The sequence below is a fragment of the Vespula pensylvanica genome, chromosome 7 (assembly GCF_014466175.1).
Source record: "Vespula pensylvanica isolate Volc-1 chromosome 7, ASM1446617v1, whole genome shotgun sequence".
Taxonomy (NCBI): Eukaryota; Metazoa; Arthropoda; class Insecta; order Hymenoptera; family Vespidae; genus Vespula; species Vespula pensylvanica.
In genome coordinates, this window is record NC_057691.1 from 7161992 (window position 1) to 7184855 (window position 22864).

Here is a 22864-nt window from a genome sequence, read left to right on the forward strand (position 1 = left end):
ATAGGAGATATTTATTGGAAGAAAAATAATCTAAAATGCACGATTTCAATTAGTATAAAATCATTTGTACAAATATTTACTTTATATTTATATTTTAATTAAATAATAATTTACATATATAGAACATTAAATAAATATAGTAATACATACATTTTACTATGTATAAAGATAATAGTTAATCTAAAATTAGAAAATTATTGTGTGATCTTATACATATGCACGCACACATGCAAACACAAATCTTTTGCCATTATATCATTTAATTTCGTCAGACAAAACTTTGTTTACGTTAGCAGTTTAGAAGTTCGTGATAAAAAAGATACGATGATGAATGACAATTTCGCTATCGCAAAAATATAACATATTTATATTTTAAAGAAAAGACGATTCAACATTCGAAGAAGATATTAAAGAAAAATTGTATATATATATTTTTTAAATTTTCCCGCTATTTTTTGTTCAAATTATTGCGCGTAGTTCAAGTCCAAAGTATCTCTTGCGGAGTAACGAATGATGTGTATTGCAGAGAATGAACGAACGTGTATCTGTTAAGAAAGAAATAATCCGTTATTTTTCAAAATGATATTTAATTCTTTGAAATATCAACGTTTATCAACAGTGTGCAAAGTTTTGGAACGATCCAGAGGACTTTATCCTAACCTTTCAACTATGTTCATTCGTTGCAAATCAGGTAAGTTTAGGTTTGTGTTCAGATTCGTCAAAAAAACTGTTAAAAAAAAAAAAAAAAAAAAGAAAAAGAAAAAACGAAAGGAAAACGAACATTAACAATTATTTAACACGTTTGAATTTTTTCATTATTTTAATTAGACGATGCATTCGTGACTATTGCTGACGTATCAAAGCGTGTCAAAGCAGCGAAAACTCCAGAATACATTCCCAGAAAATATTGTGAGTATCTGATACAGCTGTTATTGAAAACAAATTTTGTTGTTATATTGAAATATATGTAAATCCTTTCTTTTTTCTTTCTCTCTTTCTTCCTCTCTTTTACAGTGTTGAAAGTGAATGGACAAGAATCATTGAAGCATTTAAAATGGATGCTGCAAAAGGATATCCTGTGTCAAGATATTTTTTTAACGGGAAGTCCAGGTTCCAGAAGACGAGAATTGGCTTTGGCGTTTCTAGAGTTGACAAATCGAGAATTAGAATTCATTGCATTATCCAGAGATACGACGGAGGCTGATTTGAAACAGAGAAGGGAGATTAAAGGTGGAACTGCATATTTCCACGATCAAAGTGCAGTGAGAGCTGCTACTAATGGTAGAGTTCTTGTGATAGAAGGCGTAGAGAAAGCAGAACGAAATGTTTTGCCTATTTTAAATAATTTATTAGAAAATAGAGAGATGCATTTGGAGGACGGCAGGTTCCTTATTCCAGCTGCGCGTTACGATAAGTTATTAGAGGTATATTTTACACACGTATACATATAAAGTGAACAAAATTTGCGTGCAGCTTAATATTTTACATATCTGTTACACGTCATTTCAATTTCTTTTTTTGATAGCAACATAGTCAAGCGGAGTTAGATGCATGGCAATTGGTTAGAGTCAGCGAGGACTTTAGAGTAATTGCTTTGGGACTACCATCGCCGCGTTATCCTGGTCATCCATTGGATCCACCTCTAAGATCTAGATTTCAAGCACGGTATATTCCGTTTTCTACCTTTGAAGTAAGTTAATATAATAAAATTGATAAACACCTATAATTAATAATAAATAATAATAATAATAATAAAAATGACAATAATAATAATAATAATAATAATAATAATAATAATATAATAATTTTAAATTAGACAATAAAAAAATTGATTATATCAGACATTCTCGCGTAACAGAACTGTTAAATTTGACACGTTCGTAACGTAAGATTCAAAACTCTTAATTAATATCTCTTAAATTGATAGAAGCTGTAGGACATAGCTAATAAAAAAAAACAAGTTATATAAAATGCGACCTATCGTAGCATAAAACGTAAACCACGATAGGATTGATGGAAATAGCGTATCTTCGGAATGGGGCTGTGGGGTGGTTGTACAAACCCCTCTATCCATCCCTTCCGATACTCGTTTCCTTCCTATATAAACGGAGACCGTGACTGCGCGACGGTCACAGACACTGGGATCGCGTGTCCCAAACGTTAGAAACCTTACTTGTCCCTTCTCTACCAAAGTCGATACGTCGGAATTCGGCCGAAGGGTTGTTTCGTTTCGTCAAAGATCAAGGAATATTTTTTTTATTATCATTTCGATGATTATACGAACATGATAATACATAAACTGAATAAATGAAACCTATGTAAATTAGTGATATGAAAGTACACGTGTTCTTGATCCAAACGATTGCGTTGAATCGAACGAAGAAATCCAAAGATCCAAAAGTTGTCAGTTAAGGTCAATTAAAAAAAAAAAAAAAATGCCTGCTATATGGTCATCGTCAGAAAGACCATTATCAGTACGAACTATTTGGGTGGATGGTATTCGTCACGCTGTTCTATCACCAGACGATCCTTTGATCAACACGAAGATACGTCGACGACCGCATACATCGAAAGGTAACGATTACCAATCGGATTATCAACAATTGAAATCACCAGGATTGGATCGTTTGAACAATTGTTTCTTGAATTTACACGTGATGGTAGATAAAGATGAACGAGTGTCTTCTAAAATGATTCGTAGACAATCAGCACCTATCTGTGGAAGATTATTATCAGATGATTCTGAAAGATTTTTAAAATCTTTTCCAGCTACGAAGGATATCAAAAGACAATTGTTGGAACGTCGAAGTGTCAAAGAGGATTTTATGATAGAAATTAAAAGTATCGACGAACTGTGGAACTCGTCGAACGATTCGTCGAGGTCTAACGTGGATAAATTCGAATTACCAGAGATACGTTCGAATCTTTTGTCGGAGAGAGTTCTTCAATGGTTGGATTTATCAGGGAAAGTTCAGAATTACGTGAAAGACGTAGAGGAAATAGGTGAACGTTTGAATATTGAAGAATATCGAGATTCGAAGAAATTTCCATCGAGCAAGCATGAGATTTCTTCGATGAAAAGAAAGATGGCGATGCACAATTATAAATTAAATAGAGAACGAAAACCGGAATGTTTGGAAAGAAGCGAACGTAGAATGGCTAGAAGAAAATTATTTGAAATGGATGAACGCGCGAAGAGAAAGGATTTAATTGAAGTTGAAGAAAACAAGTCTGCCATCAAAGAAGAAGATTCATCGAAAATGGCGCTAGGGGAAGACAAAGGCAAAGACAAAGAAAAAGAAAAAGGAGACGAAGAAAAAGAAAAAAAAAGTTTCACTAATTCTTGGTCCTCCGTTGGCCGACCACAGCTACATATCTTTATGCCGAAACTTAATTGCAATGAGAAAAGACATGAATCTTCTCAGGAATCCCTCGTTTGCGATTAATTTTCGAAGGAATTATTCAGCAAGGCGAATATAAATTTGATCTTATCCGTCTTCTTGCTAACGTGATATATTAACACATCCGAGATAATTAATTTTGCTTCCAAACTTTATGATAATTACGATTTTGTCGTTTCAAACAATTTTTAAATATTCTAATCATAGTGACATATATATATATATATATATATATATATAACAAAAAATAATTATAAACAAGTTTTCTCATAAAATATTTAGCTATATTATTATAAAAAAAAAAATCAAATGTATTCGATGTTTCTCTTTAAACAAAAAATATTTATAAGTCAAAATTCTTTATTGTTTCTTATTGGGAGGGAGGGGAGGGAGAAAAAAAAGGACAAAAAAATTATTACTATTTATACCTTATATGTATAGTACCAACGTGAGATATCACCGAGAGTTCTCTTCTTCTTTTTTTTTTTTATAATCATCTTTCACTCGGTTTAAAAAGAACACGCGTAAATCGTAGAGCAGATAACGATACGGTAATGCAAGAGAAAAGGTGCTTAGAACTTCGAAATAATTAGAGTAAAGTATTTAGATTGCTTCCGCTATGGTACAAAGGCATTTTGTCACGCAGTGTCGTGTCAGTTATGTTACTTTTCCGAATACCACACAGACACGAAGAGTTAACCGTCTAACGTTCTAACGTTCGCACGAAATTATTTCCTAACGTATAACTAAGTTGACATACTTTCTTCGGTAACTCGCTTTAGTTTCTATCTTTCATTCAATTTTCTTTTTTATTTTATTTTATTTTATTTTATTTTATTTTTTTTTTATTTTTCTTCTTTTATTTCTTTTTCTTCTCTCCTTTATTCTTTTTCCTTCTCAAATAATTTTTGCGAAATTTGTTATTAACATGTCTTTAGAAGACTCCGTGGAATCTTTTTTTTAACATTTAACAATTTCTTAGAATTTAGGAAAAAAAAAAAAGAAAAGAAAACGATTTAATTTATCAATGAAGATTAAAAACGAATTTAACTTCTTTACGATCAGATTACACGCGACGTTATTTGTCTTCGACTTTTATTTATTCGATCGGTACTTTTATTAATTAATGATAAATATATTGTTAAATAAATGATCATAGAAATATGAATTCATTTTGTATTCAGTATAAATAATTAATTGTCATAAATAAAGCGTCATTTGTATCAGCGTCATTCGTCGTATTGATATTTCGTTATAAATACTGATCAAACGTTTCAAATTTTGATCGATGTAAATGGCAATCTTTGTTTCTCACGAATCGCACGTATATGATGAGTCACACGATTTACGTATAATATTGCGATCATTAGTCATAGAAATTGTACGGCATAGTTTAGCTCACGTCTATTAGAAGACAATTTCTAAGGATAATAGTGAATAAGAATGATGAAAGTTAGAGAAAATCAACTTTCTTCCTTTTGTTTGTGCACTTGTGTTAATTTGTAATAATTTAGGCTTTATATCACGATTAATCAACGCGATTATTATAATCGCAACTCTTTTCTCTTCATCGAAAAGACACATATAAAATGACGATACTTTTTAATTTGATGTTGCGTGTTCTCTTGATGAAACTAAGATTATTAAAGTTTCTAACAAAACTTTATTATACTTTTTTTAAAGTGACATTTATATATATATATATATATATATATATATATACATACACACATACATACTCTCATATATATTATATATATATGAGACACACACTCATTAAAAATATATATGTATATATATATATATCATATACTCTAATATGTATGTATGTATGTATGTATGTATGTATGTATGTATATATATATTTCAAGAGAAACACAGTTCTATCTTATATATTTAAAATTGTCATGTAAAAAGTACATGTTTTCAGGTAAATTCATAAATTTGCCGTCACGAAACTCATTTCTAGAGTATTAGAGAGAATCTCGTGCGATTTGTGAAAAAAATAATAGAAAGGTAACGAATGAATTCAACCATTTTAATGGATATAGTTCCATCGAATTTCTGGCACAAGAGTGAATATATGTATTCAGCACTCATTATCGCTTTGGAAGAGATCGACTGGTGGATAAGGTATCATTCCATTGGAAAGTTTTCCATGAAAATTCTCGAGGTAATCCTTTAGGGGATTTCGTGTCGAGTGGTAGTTACTCGCGTACTTGCCTCGGTTAGGAGGAACCACTTGGCGCTAATCACTCCAAGAGCTTTTATGTATGGAATCGATCGCAATGGTAACATTCCTTACTCGTTAAATCGCTGCTTCCACGAATTCTCATGGAAATAATATTAACTGAATTAGATATATAAAGCACGAATTATTTTATTTATGATATATATATATATATATATGTATATATATATATATCAAAACCTTTCGTTCATCGTTTATTATTTAAATATAAAAATATTGTCGAACTTATTATTCAAAATTTTCATTTTATGTTTATTGAATCAATATTTTTTTTTAATTAATGATAAATATTTTGTAATATAAATGATCGATATATAAATAATGAAACGTTAGAATTGCGTCTGATTTTGTTATAAATGTTGATAATTTATTTTAAAAAATATTGATTAATTAACGTTGAAATATATCGATCGAATAAATAGGAACGATTTTTATTTGTTAAGTTCTTTATTCCAGAGATTTTTAATTCAGAGATTTTCTTGTGGATCACGTTATATATTAAAATGTGAGACCAGTTTAGATGATGTTCATTATAGAATTGTGTTGTTCATCGAAATGAACAATTCGAAATTGATTTAATTAAAGATAATAAAAGAAGAATTATTATTCTTATTTCATTTTTTTTTTTTTTTTTTTTTATCAATTAGCAGATCCAATCAATTTTGAATTTCAAATAAATTCAAGTAAATCGACTCTCGAAAGTAATTACACTTTTGAGTGGTTTGTGAAAAATGATTTTTTTCAAACGTGATTATCGATCACATTAAAATTTAGAAATTTTTCATATCATTGTATTTATATATTTTTTGAATTTTCAGGAACAAATTAATATGATGAAAGAAATAGTATCGAACAACGTTGATCCAGAACGTTTATTAAAATTATTATCCTGTGCTCATGCCTTGGTAACTCAGGAAGCTATGAGTTTAAATCTTCCTGATTTCCCTTTGGATAATCTTCCATTAGCTGCGAAAATTTTGGTACATATGTATCTCATGATTCGTTTGATTGATTTTCGATTATGCGACATTTTATAATTTTTTTGTTTGTTTTTTTTTTTTTTTTTTTGATTTAATTATTTATTTTCGGTTATTGCCGTAGGATAATTGTCCGGACCTGTCGGTATTTGATATATTTTATAGGTTTTATCCGTACAAATTGTTTTTGGGAAAGGAAGGACAAGACGCTGTCGAAGATATTCTTAAAACGTTCGACGTTTTGAGAAATCCATTGATTAAAAGATCAAGTAAGATAGATACTAAAAAAATTGGGGACAATTTGTTAAAAGTTGTTATAACAAAAGACGATGTAAAAACGACGTTGCAAGTAAGGAAAGAAAAAAAAAAAAAACAAAAATATTCTTACGTGCGAATTTTATATTTTTTAAAGATTGATAATTAAATTCTTTTTTCTCCTCTTTTTTTTTTTTTTTTATTTTATTTTTTTTTTGTTTTCAATTATATACAGGTGCCTTCTGGATCAATAGAATTAAATAAATCAATGGGAGACAACTATATAGAGACGAAGTATCAAAATAATTTATTAGCTAGCTTAATGGAATCTCATTTGACCTCGGATTTGTGCTTAATTGGTCCGAAAGGTTGTGGGAAAACTACGACAGTTCAAAAGTTAGCTGATTTACTGGGTTACGAGGTAGAGCCTATAATGCTTTATCAAGTAAGTTTGAAGTATTCTTGAAATAATGATTTCACGATTTTAGAAATTCTATTTTCTTAGTTTTCGTTTGTTATACGATCGATTTTCTGATTTTATCGTATTAGGATATGACATCGAGGGATTTAATACAGCAAAGAACGACGTTACCAAACGGTGATACTGTTTGGAGAAATTCGCCTCTTGTGGATGCAGCTCTTGAAGGAAAAATGGCTGTGTTAGATGGAGTAGATAGAATACATCCTAGTACTCTTGCCATATTACATAGGTATAATGATTTAAAAAAGAAAAAAAATATATATATATAATATATAAAAAAAAGATGACACGTAAAAAAAATTATTTTGACATCAACCTAAAATATATATATATATATTTTTTTTTATTTTTTTTATGTCACGTTTTTTTACGCGATTTGTGGAGAATAAAATGATACAAATTATTTTTAAATCAACTTAATATTTATATATATATACACACACACACACACACACACAGAGATACACATACTCACACATATCGTTATACAGTTATAATCCATAATCGATTACTATTCTCTTCCTTTCAGATTAATTCACGATCGTGAATTACAATTGCACGATGGCACGAGACTTTTAAGAGCCGATCGATACAACGACATTAAAGAGGAGTATAAAAGATCGGACGAAGAAATGCGTGAATCGGGGGTATACCGAATTCATCCGTCCTTTAGATTGATAGCACTTGCTGGAAAGCCAGTGATTAATAGTTCAACAGGTCAGTGGTTGAATTCAGAACTTTTAAGTATGTTCCTTTTTCATGAAATGAGACCTCTGGCTAAAGAAGAAGAAATTCATATAATTCGATCGAAAGTAAGTGCTTTCGTTCTTTATATTCTCTCTCATTCATTCGTTATATAATTTATATATCTTTTATTTATATATGTAGTACGGAGAACCCAGCGAAGCTCTTTTAAATATTATACAATTGGCACATACGTTAAGATCTTCGAGCGATCCAACTTTACAGTCTCTTGCTGGATCACTTAGTACAAGACAATTGTTAAGGATAGCCGAAAGAATGCAGAAATTTCATAGCGATGACGCTTACACGGCTGTTCATCGAGCTTGTCTGGCACGTTTCTTACCGTCTGTGACGAAGCAAGCTCTCGACGATTGTTTAAATCGATTGAATATCATTCCTAAGAAAGACACGACCGATCGAATGATCGATTGCGAAGTTACTAACGAAACCGTGAAAATCGGTAAGACGATCGTCGATAGATATAATACCAAATTATTGAGCAAAGTACCGGACATTTTGTTTTACGACGTACCACAACATTTAGCACTGTTGGAAAACTTGCTTCAAGATTTTATATTAGGACATAATCTTTTACTCGTTGGTAATCAAGGCGTTGGTAAAAATAAAATAGTCGATAGATTGTTGCAACTGATGAACAGACCTCGGGAATATATTCAATTGCATAGGGACACTACCGTTCAAACTTTGACGTTGCAACCTATGGTTAAAGACGGCAAAGTAGTTTATGAGGATTCACCTCTCGTTCAAGCGGTTAAACTTGGACACGTGCTTGTTATTGATGAAGCCGATAAAGCTCCGACACACGTGACGTGTATATTAAAGGTAAGATTTTTCTTTCATTTTTCTTCTTCTTCTTCTTCTTCTTTTTTTTTGTTTTTTCTTATGCTTTTATTTCTTACTTTTTACTTTTTAGTTTTATTTATTATTTTTATTATCTTATTAATTTCTTGTTTTGGTTTTGTTTTACCCTCGTTTTTACTCTTTATTTTTTCTTTACCAAATATTTCCATCGCTCTATTCAAAAGATTTAAAATAGACAGAGACAGAGAGAGAGAGAGAGAGAGAGAGAGAGACATATGAGAACGATTTGATTTCAGACTTTGGTTGAGTCCGGAGAAATGATTTTATCGGATGGTAGAAGAATCGTTTCGTCTAACACCGCGATTATTGATTCTAACGAAAGAATACCACTTCATCCAGACTTCAGAATGATAATACTGGCAAACAGACCTGGATTTCCATTTTTGGGCAATGATTTTTTCGGTGCTTTGGGAGATCTCTTCAGTACTCATTCCGTTGATAATCCCACTATGAAAAATGAAATTCAATTGTTGAAGCAATACGGTCCGAACGTTGATGAAAAAATAATACAGAAATTGGTCAAAGCTTTTGGGGAATTGAGAGGTATGGCCGATCAAGGATTAGTTTCTTATCCCTATTCGACACGAGAAGTTGTCAATATCGTGAAACATTTAGAGGTAAGTCATAAATAATATCGTTATTCATGAAATTGCGATTCTTATCCCTATTCGACACGAGAAGTTGTCAATATCGTGAAACATTTAGAGGTAAGTCATAAATAATATCGTTATTCATGAAATTGCGATGGAATGATATTTAAATTGAAAAAAAAAAAAAATGATAACACCATCGTCTTTCAGAAATTTCCAAAGGAACCTTTACCGGTAGTCGTCAGAAATGTGTTTGATTTCGATCGATACAGTCCAGAAGTTTTTGACACTTTAGTAACTGTTTTACACAAACACGGGATTCCCATAGGAACTTCACCGAATAATATAGCATTAGCGAAAGAGTAAGAGTACATTTTGTTTTCTACGGTTTTCAAGAAAATATGTAAATACGAATTTTATCGGATTGATTATCAACGATTTTAGTGATACGAGAGTAAAAAAGAAAAAGAAATGAAGAAGAAAGGAAAGAAAGAAAAGTTTATATGGTTTTAGAATAAAATACATTTGAAACAGTAAATTGTACAAAACATTATTTTCCTTTTCCTTTCAGAATATCTTTACCAGAAATCAAGGTCTGCGGTAGTTGGAACGTTTTGAACATATCCAAGGTTGCACCCGTTCAAGAGAGATACATCAAATTGAAAGCGGTCTCTTATCCAATTCGAAGTAGTCACGTGTTAGATCGAGTAGAAGCTAGATCCGTTTGGTTCACCGAGTTACAAAGTTATTGGACCGTACCATTAAACGAAAGTGGTTTAGTCGTGTCTTTGACAGTTACCAAAGGAACAAAAGGAGATGGCACAGATGATAAAGTACACGTGCTTACTGCGAATCCTTTAAGTCTGTTTACTATGAATTTAGAGAATGAAACGATTCAAGAAATTAAAATACATGGCTTGATTAAAGAACGAAGTCATAATGTTACATTGTCATCTTATACAATCGCATCCGATAAAATTGGAAATGTTTTTGTTCACGAAGGAAGCGTAAGTAATATATCGAAAAAGAAAGAAAGTCAAAAAGAGATTATAATAATTTTTATATTTTGTTTAATCGTTTACTTTTCTAGAACAATAGTTTACTTATGATAAATACTGATAAAGCATCCGTTCAACAAGTCCAATTGTCTTCGATCTTGGAACAGACAGTTGATAAAATTTCCAACACTCTAGGACGTCAAAATTTAAATTGGAAGATGTTGCCAGAGCTGATTGCTTCGGAAAATCAAATTGTATTTTTCGTTCCTAACAATAACAAGATGGAAGTTGTCAATTTGAATAGTATGAGTGCTTATTCGATCAATTTACCCTGTGACGTGGAATCGATACTGCTTGCGTCTGCGAATAAATGGCTGATACAGGATACGTTCAAGAATAAATACATTTTCGAGAAGTCTGTGGAGTCTCAACCGTGTCCAAACGTTTTGCGAGAAATTCAAGAGTCGGATAGTACTTACTTGAGGAAGGATCTTTTATTGAATTGTGCTCAAGAGAATTTACATGAAAATATACTTAGCGAAGCGTTGCAACGAAAGATAAATTCTCCTAATAGACTTTTGCTCACCAATAACATATATGCTGGTATCGTTATCGGTTTTCCTGAATTGGACAGTGCTAATGAATTACACTGTTGGCCTAGAGAAAAGCGACTCAATAGTTATATTACACCTATCATAACGAACGACGGTCAAGTAATACGAACGGTATCTACTAAACAAGTTCCTGAAGAAGTTTGTCCCAGCGATAAAAAACATACTGGAATTGCTGGTTATTTAGAAGTCGTTAATACTGTGAATCACAAAGTTCGATACATTCCCATACCGGAGTAAATTCATTTTCATCATTTAATTTTCGTAAATACTTCTACAATCAATGGTTAATAATTATTCGTATCTTTTTAGGCCTGCCAGAATCTCTCATCTTTCTCAATGGTTGTACGGCACAGAGTTACCAATTTTTGCATCTCCCACGTCGAATTATGGCCTAGTAACTGTGGACGCTAGTGGATGCGTTCGACTATGGGAAACATCTTTAACGAATATAGAAAAGTCTTTAGGTTCTTGGAGAAGTATGATCGGAGTTGACGACGATAAAATACAAATTACGAAGGAGAGATATTCGGGTCAAGACGTAAGCGGACCGAAACATGGAAAGATCGATGAGAATAATGATCCTCACGTTGGTGGGAATACTTGGGCCGGTGGAACAGGAGGTACGTTTGATCCAAAATCAAAATGGCTGGACGATTCGTTAAACAAATATTTTTTCTTTCTTCCTTTCTCTTTCTTTCTTTCTTTTTTCTTTTTTTTTTTTTTTTTTTTTTTTTTTGTAAAATCATAGGTAGAGACACTGCTGGATTAGGTGGAAAGGGTGGTCCATATCGTTTGGATGCTGGTCATACAGTCCATCAACTTAGCGACGATGAAAAGAATTCAATTCCGGAACATGTAAAGAAAGCCGCACGTGAAATGGGTTTGCGTGCATTTAAGCAACGTTTGAAGGATATTCAAATGAGCGAATACGATCATAAACTTTACAATCGATTTAGCGATGCCGTTGTTAAACAAGTTCAAGCATTGAGAATAATATTAGGTAAATTGTTAACGTTCAATGTCCTGTTTGATCGATGGGTAATTATTTGCAAATTTTTTTCTAGGGAGTCTACAAGCTAAAAGCAACGAACGTCAATGGTGTAGACACCAAACGTCCGGCGAATTGGATGATACCAAATTAATAGAAGGTTTAACGGGTGAAAAAACGATTTATCGACGTAGAGCAGAAAAGGAGCCAGAGATCGGTGCACCGCAATTAAAACCGAAAAGATTGAAATTGGTAGTTGATGTGTCCGGTAGCATGTATAGATTCAACGGCTATGACGGACGGTTAGATCGCGAAATGGAAGCTTGCGTTATGGTGATGGAATCGTTTAGTGGTTACGAAGATAGATTTCAATATGATATCATTGGTCATTCCGGGGACGATTATCGTATCGCGTTTGTGGATCGTGCTAAACCACCGGTTGACAACAAACGAAGATTAGAAGTAATCAAAGTAAGACGAGAAGAATTTTAATAATGACGTGACATATTAATATATTATTGTAATTTTTGTTTTTATCTTCAACATAATTATTTTATAGACGATACATGTGACTGTTAATATATTATTGTAATTTTTTTTTTTTTTTTTTTTTTTAACATAATTACTTTACAGACGATGCACGCTCATTCACAATTTTGTATGTCCGGTGATAATACATTAGAAGCAACGCAACATGCTATTTCTAGCTTAGCGAAAGAAGATAGCGACGAATCGATCGTTGTCGTACTTTCGGATGCAAACTTAGAACGCTATGGGATCAGACCGGAAAGATTTGCTAAAGTACTCACGTCGAATCCGGACGTGAACGCTTATGCTATTTTTATCGGCTCGTTGGGTGATCAAGCGACAAGGTTTTCTATAGATCATTATTTATTCTTATTATTCGTAACATTAGTTTCGTCAGTTTCATCGTTTGTTTATTTTATAGATTGATCGAAAAAATGCCCTCGGGACGTGCCTACGTTTGTATGGATTTACAAAAGATTCCACGAATATTGCAACAAATCTTTGCCTCCTCCGTATTAAGTACGACGCGAGTGAATTGATGAAAAACTAGATTAGATATAGTTTAGCGAAACAAATTATAAGGTACATAAGAACACTTTATTATATTTGTAATATATGATGAATTTATATTTATTAAAGTTGTGTATACATATATACATATGTGTGCGTGTGTATATATGCATGTATATATATATATGTAAAAAATAAGACCAATCGTGATTTGTCAAAATGAAACCAAAGAAAAACATCTCTTTTAATATTCTTTCTATATTTCAGAATACCTGTCTTTAGTTATACAATATGTACAACACCGGATATACGTCCTTGTGAAAAAATAAATAAATAAATAAGTAAATAAATAAAAAAGAGAGAAAGCATTAATAAAAGTAATAAAATATTAACACTTTGAAAGAGACATCACATTCGTTATTAAAACTTGATTTCAATCGACATACATAGACACGTAGTTTAAAACCTAAAAATATACATACGCAATTATTTTCCATACATACATCGATAAAGAATACAAGAAAAAGAATTGTAAAGATTCTACGAAGATTTCTCGTTTCTTCGGTGCGTTTATAAATACGATTTTATTAGGTTCTCGGATCGTTATATGACGAAAAACGAGAGAGAGAGGGAGAGAGAGAGAGAGAGAGAGAGAGAGAGAGAGAGAGAGAGAGAGAGAGAGAGAGAGAGAGTAAAAGAAAAACGAGCTCTCCCGTGATCGAACAGCTGTGACGAGTTTGACAGCTCGTCCAGCTCTGATATCATCCCTACCCCACGACGTCGAGTTCGACGAGGACTCGAACGTTAACCGAAACTTACCGAAGTTAACCGAAATGGTTCCGAGCGAATGGTATGGGGCGTAAGATTGTCAGTCGCACGCCGGTCGTTGAATGGAGCGGGTTTGGAGACGCGTACAAGGTGTCGGGCGTCGCAGTGGCGTAGGACGCTGCGGCTGCCCCGTGCAACCATGTCAGTTGCACGTGGACCAACGCGCGAAGCGTGGTGCCAGTGGATCTCGAAGATCACGAGGTCCACAAACGATAGTATGTGCTTGTCAAGTGCAACCGTGTCCGGTACATCCGGTATTAATAAGAGTTCGTCGTACGAGACAACAACAGCAACCGGTAGTAGGCAACTGCGACTGTCCAAACGAGTTGCAATCTTGTTCGCACGTACCCCGCGCTGCTGGATCTTCGCGGAGGGTCAGAAGGTGAGAACAAATATATATATATATGTATGTATGTATGTATGTATGTATGTATGTATGTATGTATGTATGTATGTGTGTGTGTGTTTCTTTGTATATCTTAATCAATGTATTATTTTCTTTGAAATCATATTTCTTCTTCAAACGATCAAATGGTCGTTCGTATCGTTAAAAAATTCCAAGTTTGATATTACCTGTAATTTTAATCGTCTACGTGCATAATATTCTGTCATTTTAGGTACAATTAATTATTTTTCATTTCTTCCGTTTATTCGTACAAATTTAAGATAAATATCGAAGGATACTGCTGGCTTTAATAAATTTGTAGAAATTGATTTCGCGCGTAAGAACGTCAATGGTACGTTTTAAGGACTGTACCCGATCAGCTGCTGTATTCTCGAGATTTCTCCTCGTCGATACGGGAATATTTTTGATAATTATGGTGTAGCCGATAGTTTCGTTCTTACATTTGACTGATTTTTTCGAAGAAAGAACGTATTGTCTTGGAATATTCAAAGAAAAGTTGTCTTAAAGACAATAAGAGTGCTCATTGTCGTAATGAGACCTTTATAAAACTCGTAGAGTTCTTCACGTTCAAGGGAGGAACACGGAAGTGTGTGCGTGCATCAGACCATGAAGATATATCCGGCATGTTGAGGGTTGAAATCCGAAATTTTGTCTCGCTCGTTTCGAGCGTGAAGCAGCTTAAAGGACCTGTCGTGCGTGTATATTGTATGTGTGTGTGTGTATATATACATATACGCATATATTCGGGAGCATGTGCATGCGCGCGGGTGTTTTCTCCCTCTATCGGTTGTGTGTATGTGCGCGCATATCGACATTCTATGCTAATGATACGTAAAATTTTACATGATATATTTTGGCAAATTTTTTATGACGATCGAAGTGTTTTCGTTAATGGTGTTTTTAAAATTGAGATTGATAGGGAACGTGATAGGGTTGACTCTCGTCTCGTACTCTTTTTCACAATAACTCTATAAAATAACTCTATAAAATTCTATTAAGATTCTTATTAAATAATATATATATATATATATATACAAATAAAATAAAATTTGTTTTATTTTCAGATGCGAATGTACAGAGAGACCTTGTCGACATACAGCCAGTGGTACTGTCTCTCAACAACAACAGCAACAACGTCGTTTAGGGACTTCGTCTCCTTTGGCTGGTTCCTCGAATCAAATAAGTCAACAACAACAACAACAACAACAACAACAACAATCGATAACCGTAGGAACGTCACAACAACAAGAGAGATCATCGAGCTCAGTTGTCGAGCAGAATCGTACAGACGGCGGCGAGGCGCCGTGCGAGTGCGACTGCGACGAGCAATCAAGGCCTTGCTCCCACGAGCCAAGGATGATGATGATCACGACACGCCGTACAGCAACGGCTACTCGCGCAACCTGCGAATGTGGAAAAACCACGGAAAACGTTGACGAGGACGACGAAGATAGCGTCGCTGGAACTCGACCGTGCTCTCATAAACCACAAACCGAAGGCCGTATCAAACGAGTTAAATACCGTGTTAGACGTGCTGGTTGCGCGATGGCCAGATGCACGGCCGAGCTCGCGATGTTGCACTTGCACTGGGAGCTCGCCTCCGAATGTGCGCCATGCCGGCCACGGGCATTCACCAGAAGACTCTGTAGAAGACAACAGAGTGATAACGAACTGTACAGAAGTAATAGTTTCAAGTTTGAAAGGTTCGAGAGAAGCAGAGATGAATATGCTACGCCGTTGAAGAAACAGGTTTGATTTTAAATACTTGTTGCTTTGTATAATTCTTGCATGAGTTTATATTCTTCAAAAGCGATTAATGTTGGATGATTTAAAAGATATTATGATATATATATATATATATGTATATATAAATTTCACTTAAAAAATGATTAACGTTGGACGATTTAAAAGATCGATATTATAATATATATTTATATATATATATGTTGTGATATAGATATTATGATATATATATATATATAAAATGATATATACATATATAAATTTCGCTTAAAAAACGATTAACGTTGGACGATTTAAAAGATCGATATTATGATATATATATATATATATATATAAAAGATAACAATCAATTGTGATTACAGTTAGAATAGATACGTACACATAAATACATATATGTACGTATTAAAATAATTAACGTAAGATGATATTAAATCAATTTTATATAATACCTTGACGTTGATCGCTCTATCCGATTATGAGAGATCTAATTAACTTGATATAATTTTAAGAATTCTTTTTTCAGTTCATTGTGTGTATGTGTGTTTTTTTTTTTCCTTTTCTTTTTGTCCTTTCTCCGGTGCGCTTTTATTGATTTTCTCTTTATTCCTTTTCTGTCACTGTCAAATGCCAGCTGTTGGTGGTTGGCCGTAGAAACTTTGTCCAAGTATATAACGCACTCTAAAAGATTATCTTTGGAATAAGGTTGATCGTGAACCAATACAACGTTTTCCAGGTAACTTGGAAAATTCTTTATTTGATATACGATACGTTCTTAGAGTTATCGTTCCAAGTTTCTCTATAGATCGTTTCTATAGATCGTTCCAATAGATCGAGGATATATCGTTGATGAATGGTGAAAGATTATAGTAAATAGCTAAAGTCTGATAGCGAATATCACGTTGGTTTTTCTTCGACGAAAAAAATTTCTCGACGAATAAAAACAACTTCTATCTTTGTCGCAGGTCGTAGTTTAATCGTCGAAACATGGTCATTGATTTTTTTTTTATTTTTTTTATTTTTTTTTTTTTTATTTTTATTTTTTACTGCATAAAATTATCTAGAAACTTTGTTCGATCGTGACTTCGTCATTATGATCGTTTTATAACGTAATAAATATGATTCACGTTTTCTTAGTTAGACTACAAATATATATTTCTTGTTTTATTTCCAAAAATAGAGATTCTAGAGATGATGCTTTCTGGAAGTAGAATATTTGTAATAGTCGGAGCTATATGCTATCGCTATACGATCAGCTGTTTCAAGCGCTTCGTTCATTGTACCCAACAATCGTTTCTTCTATGAAAGAAACTATATATATATATATATGTATGTATGTATGTATGTATGTATGTATGTATGTATGTATGTATGTATGTATGTATGTGTGCGAGTTATGTTATACGAATACATGTGTAATCTTTTGTCTCTTGCCAAGCTATGTTATACTTATGTTGCTTTTCTTTTTTTTTTTTTTTTTCTTTATCTATATATGTATATACATATGTACATGAACATACATTTTATATATATATATATATATGATATATACCGAATACAGAGACGGTGAATATAACTCGTTTTCCACGTTCACTCATACATATGTTTTTATGTTCTTATAATACACGTGTGTTTACGTTTCCACTGATTCGATGAATCACCGTCTGTGACTCACGATCGAAGAAGGACATTCTTGAACCAACTAACTTCCTTTAACCCCTCATAAATGTCTGGAAATATATATATTCTCTACGTTTACTACTACATAACATTGACCATTTTGTATCACGAAACAATTTTATCGGCTACGTCCTTGAGAATATCTTGGATATTTTTTCTTTCTTTCTTTTTTTTTTTTCTTCTATTTTTCCTAGAATAGATATTTTATGTCAGAGATGGACGATTCTATCGCGCATTTTTTTTTTTTTTTGTGTGTTAATTAATCCTCTTTTCTTTTTTAATATTGAATCACGTTTTATTTTTTATTCGCTTTTTTTTTTTTATAGAGAAGGAAGAGAAGATAGCAATTATATTCAGAATTATTATTTATAAATCGCATTGGAAATTCAATGATCTTTAAATACGAGAAAATTGATATCTCTTTTATTCGTATTTTAATATAACGTATCTAACACTATCGTATAAGACATACGTCGAATATTCATTCGTAAGTTTAATCTCACGTGCCCAAAAGATTTAATAAACGTCGTCCCCTGCGAGTTATAATGTTGGTTGTTAGTCGATACTAACTTAAAGATATCGTTAGACCACCGATATTGAAATCGTCCAATATTTTCTCACTTTAAGTTGATCCTTTCAACCATCTCTTTTACAAGCAGTGTAATCGATTAAAAAGCATGATCCTCCAAGCATAGATAATTTTGTGTGCTATGAATAATTGCAGAGGCCAATTATTTCTTGAAACTTGCTCGTTTAGATAGCCACAATAATCGATTTCTTTTCTTTTTTTTAATCTTTTCTCGTTCTTCCTTTATCTTCTTTTTCTTTTCCTTTTTTTTTTCGTTTTTCATTTATTACTTACTATTTAAAATCTCGGGAGAAATTTTTTTTCCTTTTTTCTTTTCAATTAAAATCGATCGCCGTCGAGATACCAGCTGATTTAGCCTAAATCATGTTGGAATAAGTGGAGCAACTTGATTATGGAAAGATCTTGTTATAAAATCTTCCTTTTTTTTTTTAACTAATTTTTAATTAATTTAATTTCTTTTTTAAGCCATTGTACGAAGAGATATTTATTTTTAATCTCATTTTATTATGTATATTTCGTATTCGTATGTGTGTGTATATATATATATATATATATATATATATATATATATATATATTACGTCTATGTAGACATATTTACGTAACGAATAGTTACACATAGAATATATTTAGTACGTAAGTAGGAATATTTTACTCGTAATATAAATTACATAAGATTAAGTGAAAATTCTTTTCTTTTTCTTTTTTTCTTCCGCAAATTTACAAAATCTAATTAGTGAGTTTAGAATTTGGATAGTAAAAGTCGAAGTTACTTAGGAAAACGAGAGAATAAACATAGTATATTTGCGTATGGATTTGTTGTTTTGTGCGAAGCTCCCTTGGAAGAAGCGAAGGAATAAAGAAAGGTGAAAAAGAAAAAGGAGTATAAAGAAGTAGAGAAATAGAAGGAAATGTATAGACATGTGTCGAATTGATCGTCAATGGAGATTCGAGTTTCGCTTGTGTAACCTTTGGATGGCTTTAAACACGTATACATTTAGGATCGGAAAAATGTAGAAAAAAGCTTTTTGTATTTATACCATATTTTGTGAGACGAATTTATAATTGATCGAGTTTTTTTTTTTTTTATTTTCGATTATAATTTCATCCATAATTGCGCTTTTAAATATTAACATTCAATCTAATGGTATAATAAATATACAAAATTTATTATTTATAATAATAATAAGAAGAATAATAATAATAATAATATGATTTTTTTAATAGTTATTATTATTTTTAAAGGATGATTAATCTGGACGTTTTAATTATTGATACTAAAAGATTCAACAGTGTATTAGTATATATAAACAGATTAGAATTTAATGATTACACAAAATATGTCTCATTTATAACAATAATAATAATAATAATAATAATAGTAATAATAATAATAATAATAATAATAATGACAATAAAAAATAAGAACATCAACAACACGATTATCTTTTTAATATTTATTATCATTTTATAACAATAATTAATCATTAATACAGGAGACCATCATAAATCTTATTCCTTTTTATCTCGATCATTATCGTTAAATCCATTTAAAATCGTTTTATAGGTCGATTGTATAAACGCAATAGGGGATGGTTTTGATTGGAAAAATATAACCGTGAGAATGAAGCTCGATATCTCTTCTGGCTATTATTACGTACAATGATATTATATTGTACGTACATACATACATACACACATATATATATATACATATATATCTATGTATGATATGCAATATATGCAGGTAGAATTAGTCGAATACGTTTTACTCTTTCGCACGATTGCATCCGTTTGGTTGGAAGGCAAGGCGGAAATACCGCGGAACTCTGTGGGAACGAGCTGTGTCAGTTGAATGTTGAAAGCACAGAGAATAACGTCGATTGTTTTGCCATTTCAAAGAGTATGTGTAGCTCTCGACTAACTCATCCACGCGATAGAGAATGTCTTCTTTCTCGTATAATACATGTGTATTCGTTCCCTCTATCTCTTTCTATCCCTTTCTCTCTCTCTCTCTCTCTCTCTCTCTGCATATCTCTTTTTCTGTCTCTCTCTTTTGTATACGCGAAACACGGAAAAGCTCCGCGGATATGCGGTTTTGTTGTATGCATCCAAATGCAGAAACGATGCAACTATCGCGTCCAGATAGACACTTGTGCTTGAAGGGTGCTTAATGAGAGGGAAAAAGACAGAAAGAAACACCTGCTGATAGACAGGCAATGAGAAAGAGAAAGAGAGAAGAATGTGTCGATTAACGTTGTTAATTACTCGCTTTATTTTGCCCTTTACAAAATATATTCCTTCGATTTAATAATACTTCGTAATTGACGTTGTACGTTTATTTTTATCGAGGAATATTTTGCCTTTTCGTTTTATAATTTCGTAATAAATTATTTTGATTACGGTCGATCGTTCAATTTTTCCCGCGGGAAGAAAAAATGGAGAATACAGTGCTGCCACCATCGGCGTAGCGTGATTTACGGGCGGGAAAAGGTGAACGACGTTAATCGATCACCGTCGTTTGTTTTGGCGCGCATTCAATCGGTATAGCGAGCATCGTAAAGGACATACGTATGTCGTTCGCGTGCTACGTGTTTCTATCTCTTGTTCTCGGTCTCTTTGTTTTCGTTGTCTACGTCATCGAGTAAAGTTTATTTTGTATATTATACGAGGGGAAAAGGACGAGAAGACGCATTAGTTCGTCTCAGTAAGACGTATATATTAGTTCGCGTTTGGAAGTGCTTTTATCTTTTAAGTTCGATCAAAGTTTCTTTTTAACGGTTTCCTTTTTCGTGTATATATATATGTGTGTGTGTGTGTGTGTATGCATATACGTGTGTACGTTTTAAAGAAGTGTACGTGATTAAAGTGATGTCGAGAAGTTTCTATGGTAAATAAGTAAGTACTTTACATATGCATTTCGAAGAAGATATTCAAGATTGGCGAAAAGAGGTATCAAAGTTCATCTTTATTTTCTTACTCGAAAAAATAAAGTGAGGATTAAACGGCAAAGACGAGAGAGAAAGAGAGAAAAAGAGAGAGAGAGAGAGAGAGAGAGAGAGAGAGAGAGAGAGAGAGAGACAAAGAGACAAAGAGAAGGTACGTACAGAAAAATTTTCTTCGAGGAATTTCGGTAAGCGAATTTAGTTTTGTAACGAGCGCTTGTGTACGTACTTGTGTGTGTGTGTGTGTGTGTTGTGTGTGTGTGTGTGTGTGTGTGTACGTACGTGTGCGTGTGTGCGTCTGCTTGGTTAACTTCTACGGTTTTAAAGGCAAAATGGGCAAATAATTTTGCCGTTAGCATCGTTCACTCACTCACTCACTCGCACATAGAGTGCTTTTTGTTCTTGGCTCGTTCTTCCATCTCCGACAGGGAAATGGTTCGTCTTAATTAATTATCACATGCAACGGCACGCCAACGTTAATTAATTTTCTACAATATTCAGTGTTAAGATAACGAACGGTGTATGCTATGAATTTATAGACTTTCTGAACATATTGACTCTTGTGTTAGTTATATATTTATATGGGTATATATATATATATATATATGTTGTTATATAGATTATATATAACAACATATTTCAAGTGCGTGTTATCTTTTTTGTCTTTTAATGGACAAGATCCATGAATATTAAACTATCCAATTTATCTTTTCATCTCTTGCGTACTCGTGTATTTCATATGTTGAATTATTTTGTTAGAATATCGTACAACATATCCGACAGGTGGTATTTCTGTATCTCTAATGATTATTATTTGTTTACATCAGCAGACCGATGGAATTATTATCATAATGTATTTGTATATATAATTTAGAACATTAAGGAGTAAGAGACTTTACAATGATCATTCAGTTTACAGATATATTAGGTTTAATCCAATACGATATTCCAATTATATATTTCTTTTGCGTACATTTTTTGTAGAATCTTATTTAGGTTAAGTATTATATAAAATATTTTATCTACAAGATAAGACATATCGTTAAACTATTTTTTATGCAGTTGTGCGATAACATAGTTGAACATAAAATAGTACTCGACGACAAAAATATGTAAATTAGTGTAAGAATATAAATGCAGGAATATCTTGCGCACGATTAATCCAAATAATATTTCATTTCGTTTTCTTACCTTCATAATCGCATGAATATTATATAAACTTTGACGTACTTGGAGAGAAGACGCAAATCTTTTCAAAACAATTTTGAAAGGAAAAGAGATGGAGTAAAGAATATATAAGAATTTTTCTTAGAATCTTTTACGACAGAAGATATGATGGAGTAAAGAAAAAAGAAGAAAGAAAAAAAGAGAAGGAGAAGAAGAAGAAGAAAATAGAAAATCTGCTTTTGAAGTATTTCTCTTTGAAACAAAACTAGTCGGGTTATATGAACCTCGTTA

General features: G+C 32.4%; 3 protein-coding genes across 6 annotated transcripts in view; all 3 read left to right on the forward strand.

Annotated features, from left to right (window-relative positions):
* Positions 1-366: 366 nt before the first annotated feature.
* On the forward strand, positions 367-13678 carry LOC122630439 (von Willebrand factor A domain-containing protein 8). Of its 3 annotated transcripts, XM_043814930.1 has the most exons (20): positions 367-691; positions 829-909; positions 1015-1424; positions 1526-1690; positions 6471-6632; positions 6754-6978; positions 7120-7329; positions 7434-7594; positions 7895-8177; positions 8254-8952; positions 9228-9608; positions 9792-9943; positions 10153-10588; positions 10672-11426; positions 11503-11813; positions 11942-12193; positions 12258-12652; positions 12815-13053; positions 13131-13291; positions 13487-13678. In XM_043814930.1, exons 1-19 carry the CDS (start codon positions 580-582, stop codon positions 13246-13248), a joined length of 5547 nt encoding a protein of 1848 aa, XP_043670865.1. In that variant the 5' UTR covers positions 367-579; the 3' UTR covers positions 13249-13291; positions 13487-13678. The 3 variants fall into 3 exon arrangements, with proteins under 3 accessions (XP_043670865.1, XP_043670864.1, XP_043670866.1); XM_043814929.1 differs by lacking the exon at positions 13487-13678 and having other exon boundaries at positions 13131-13480; XM_043814931.1 differs by lacking the exons at positions 367-691; positions 829-909; positions 1015-1424; positions 13487-13678 and having other exon boundaries at positions 1533-1665; positions 13131-13480.
* On the forward strand, positions 1762-3619 carry LOC122630440. Its single transcript, XM_043814932.1, has 2 exons — positions 1762-2574; positions 2770-3619. Exons 1-2 carry the CDS (start codon positions 2436-2438, stop codon positions 3444-3446), a joined length of 816 nt encoding a protein of 271 aa, XP_043670867.1. The 5' UTR covers positions 1762-2435; the 3' UTR covers positions 3447-3619.
* A 251-nt stretch (positions 13679-13929) lies between the features above and the next one.
* Positions 13930-22864, forward strand: part of LOC122630731 — a 169369-nt gene continuing 160434 nt past the window's right edge. For both annotated transcript variants that reach the window (XM_043815546.1, XM_043815547.1), the window contains exons 1-2: positions 13930-14429; positions 15518-16202. In XM_043815546.1, the coding sequence (XP_043671481.1) occupies positions 14110-14429; positions 15518-16202 (1005 nt within the window). In that variant the 5' untranslated portion in view covers positions 13930-14109. The remainder of the gene's footprint in view (positions 14430-15517; positions 16203-22864) is intronic.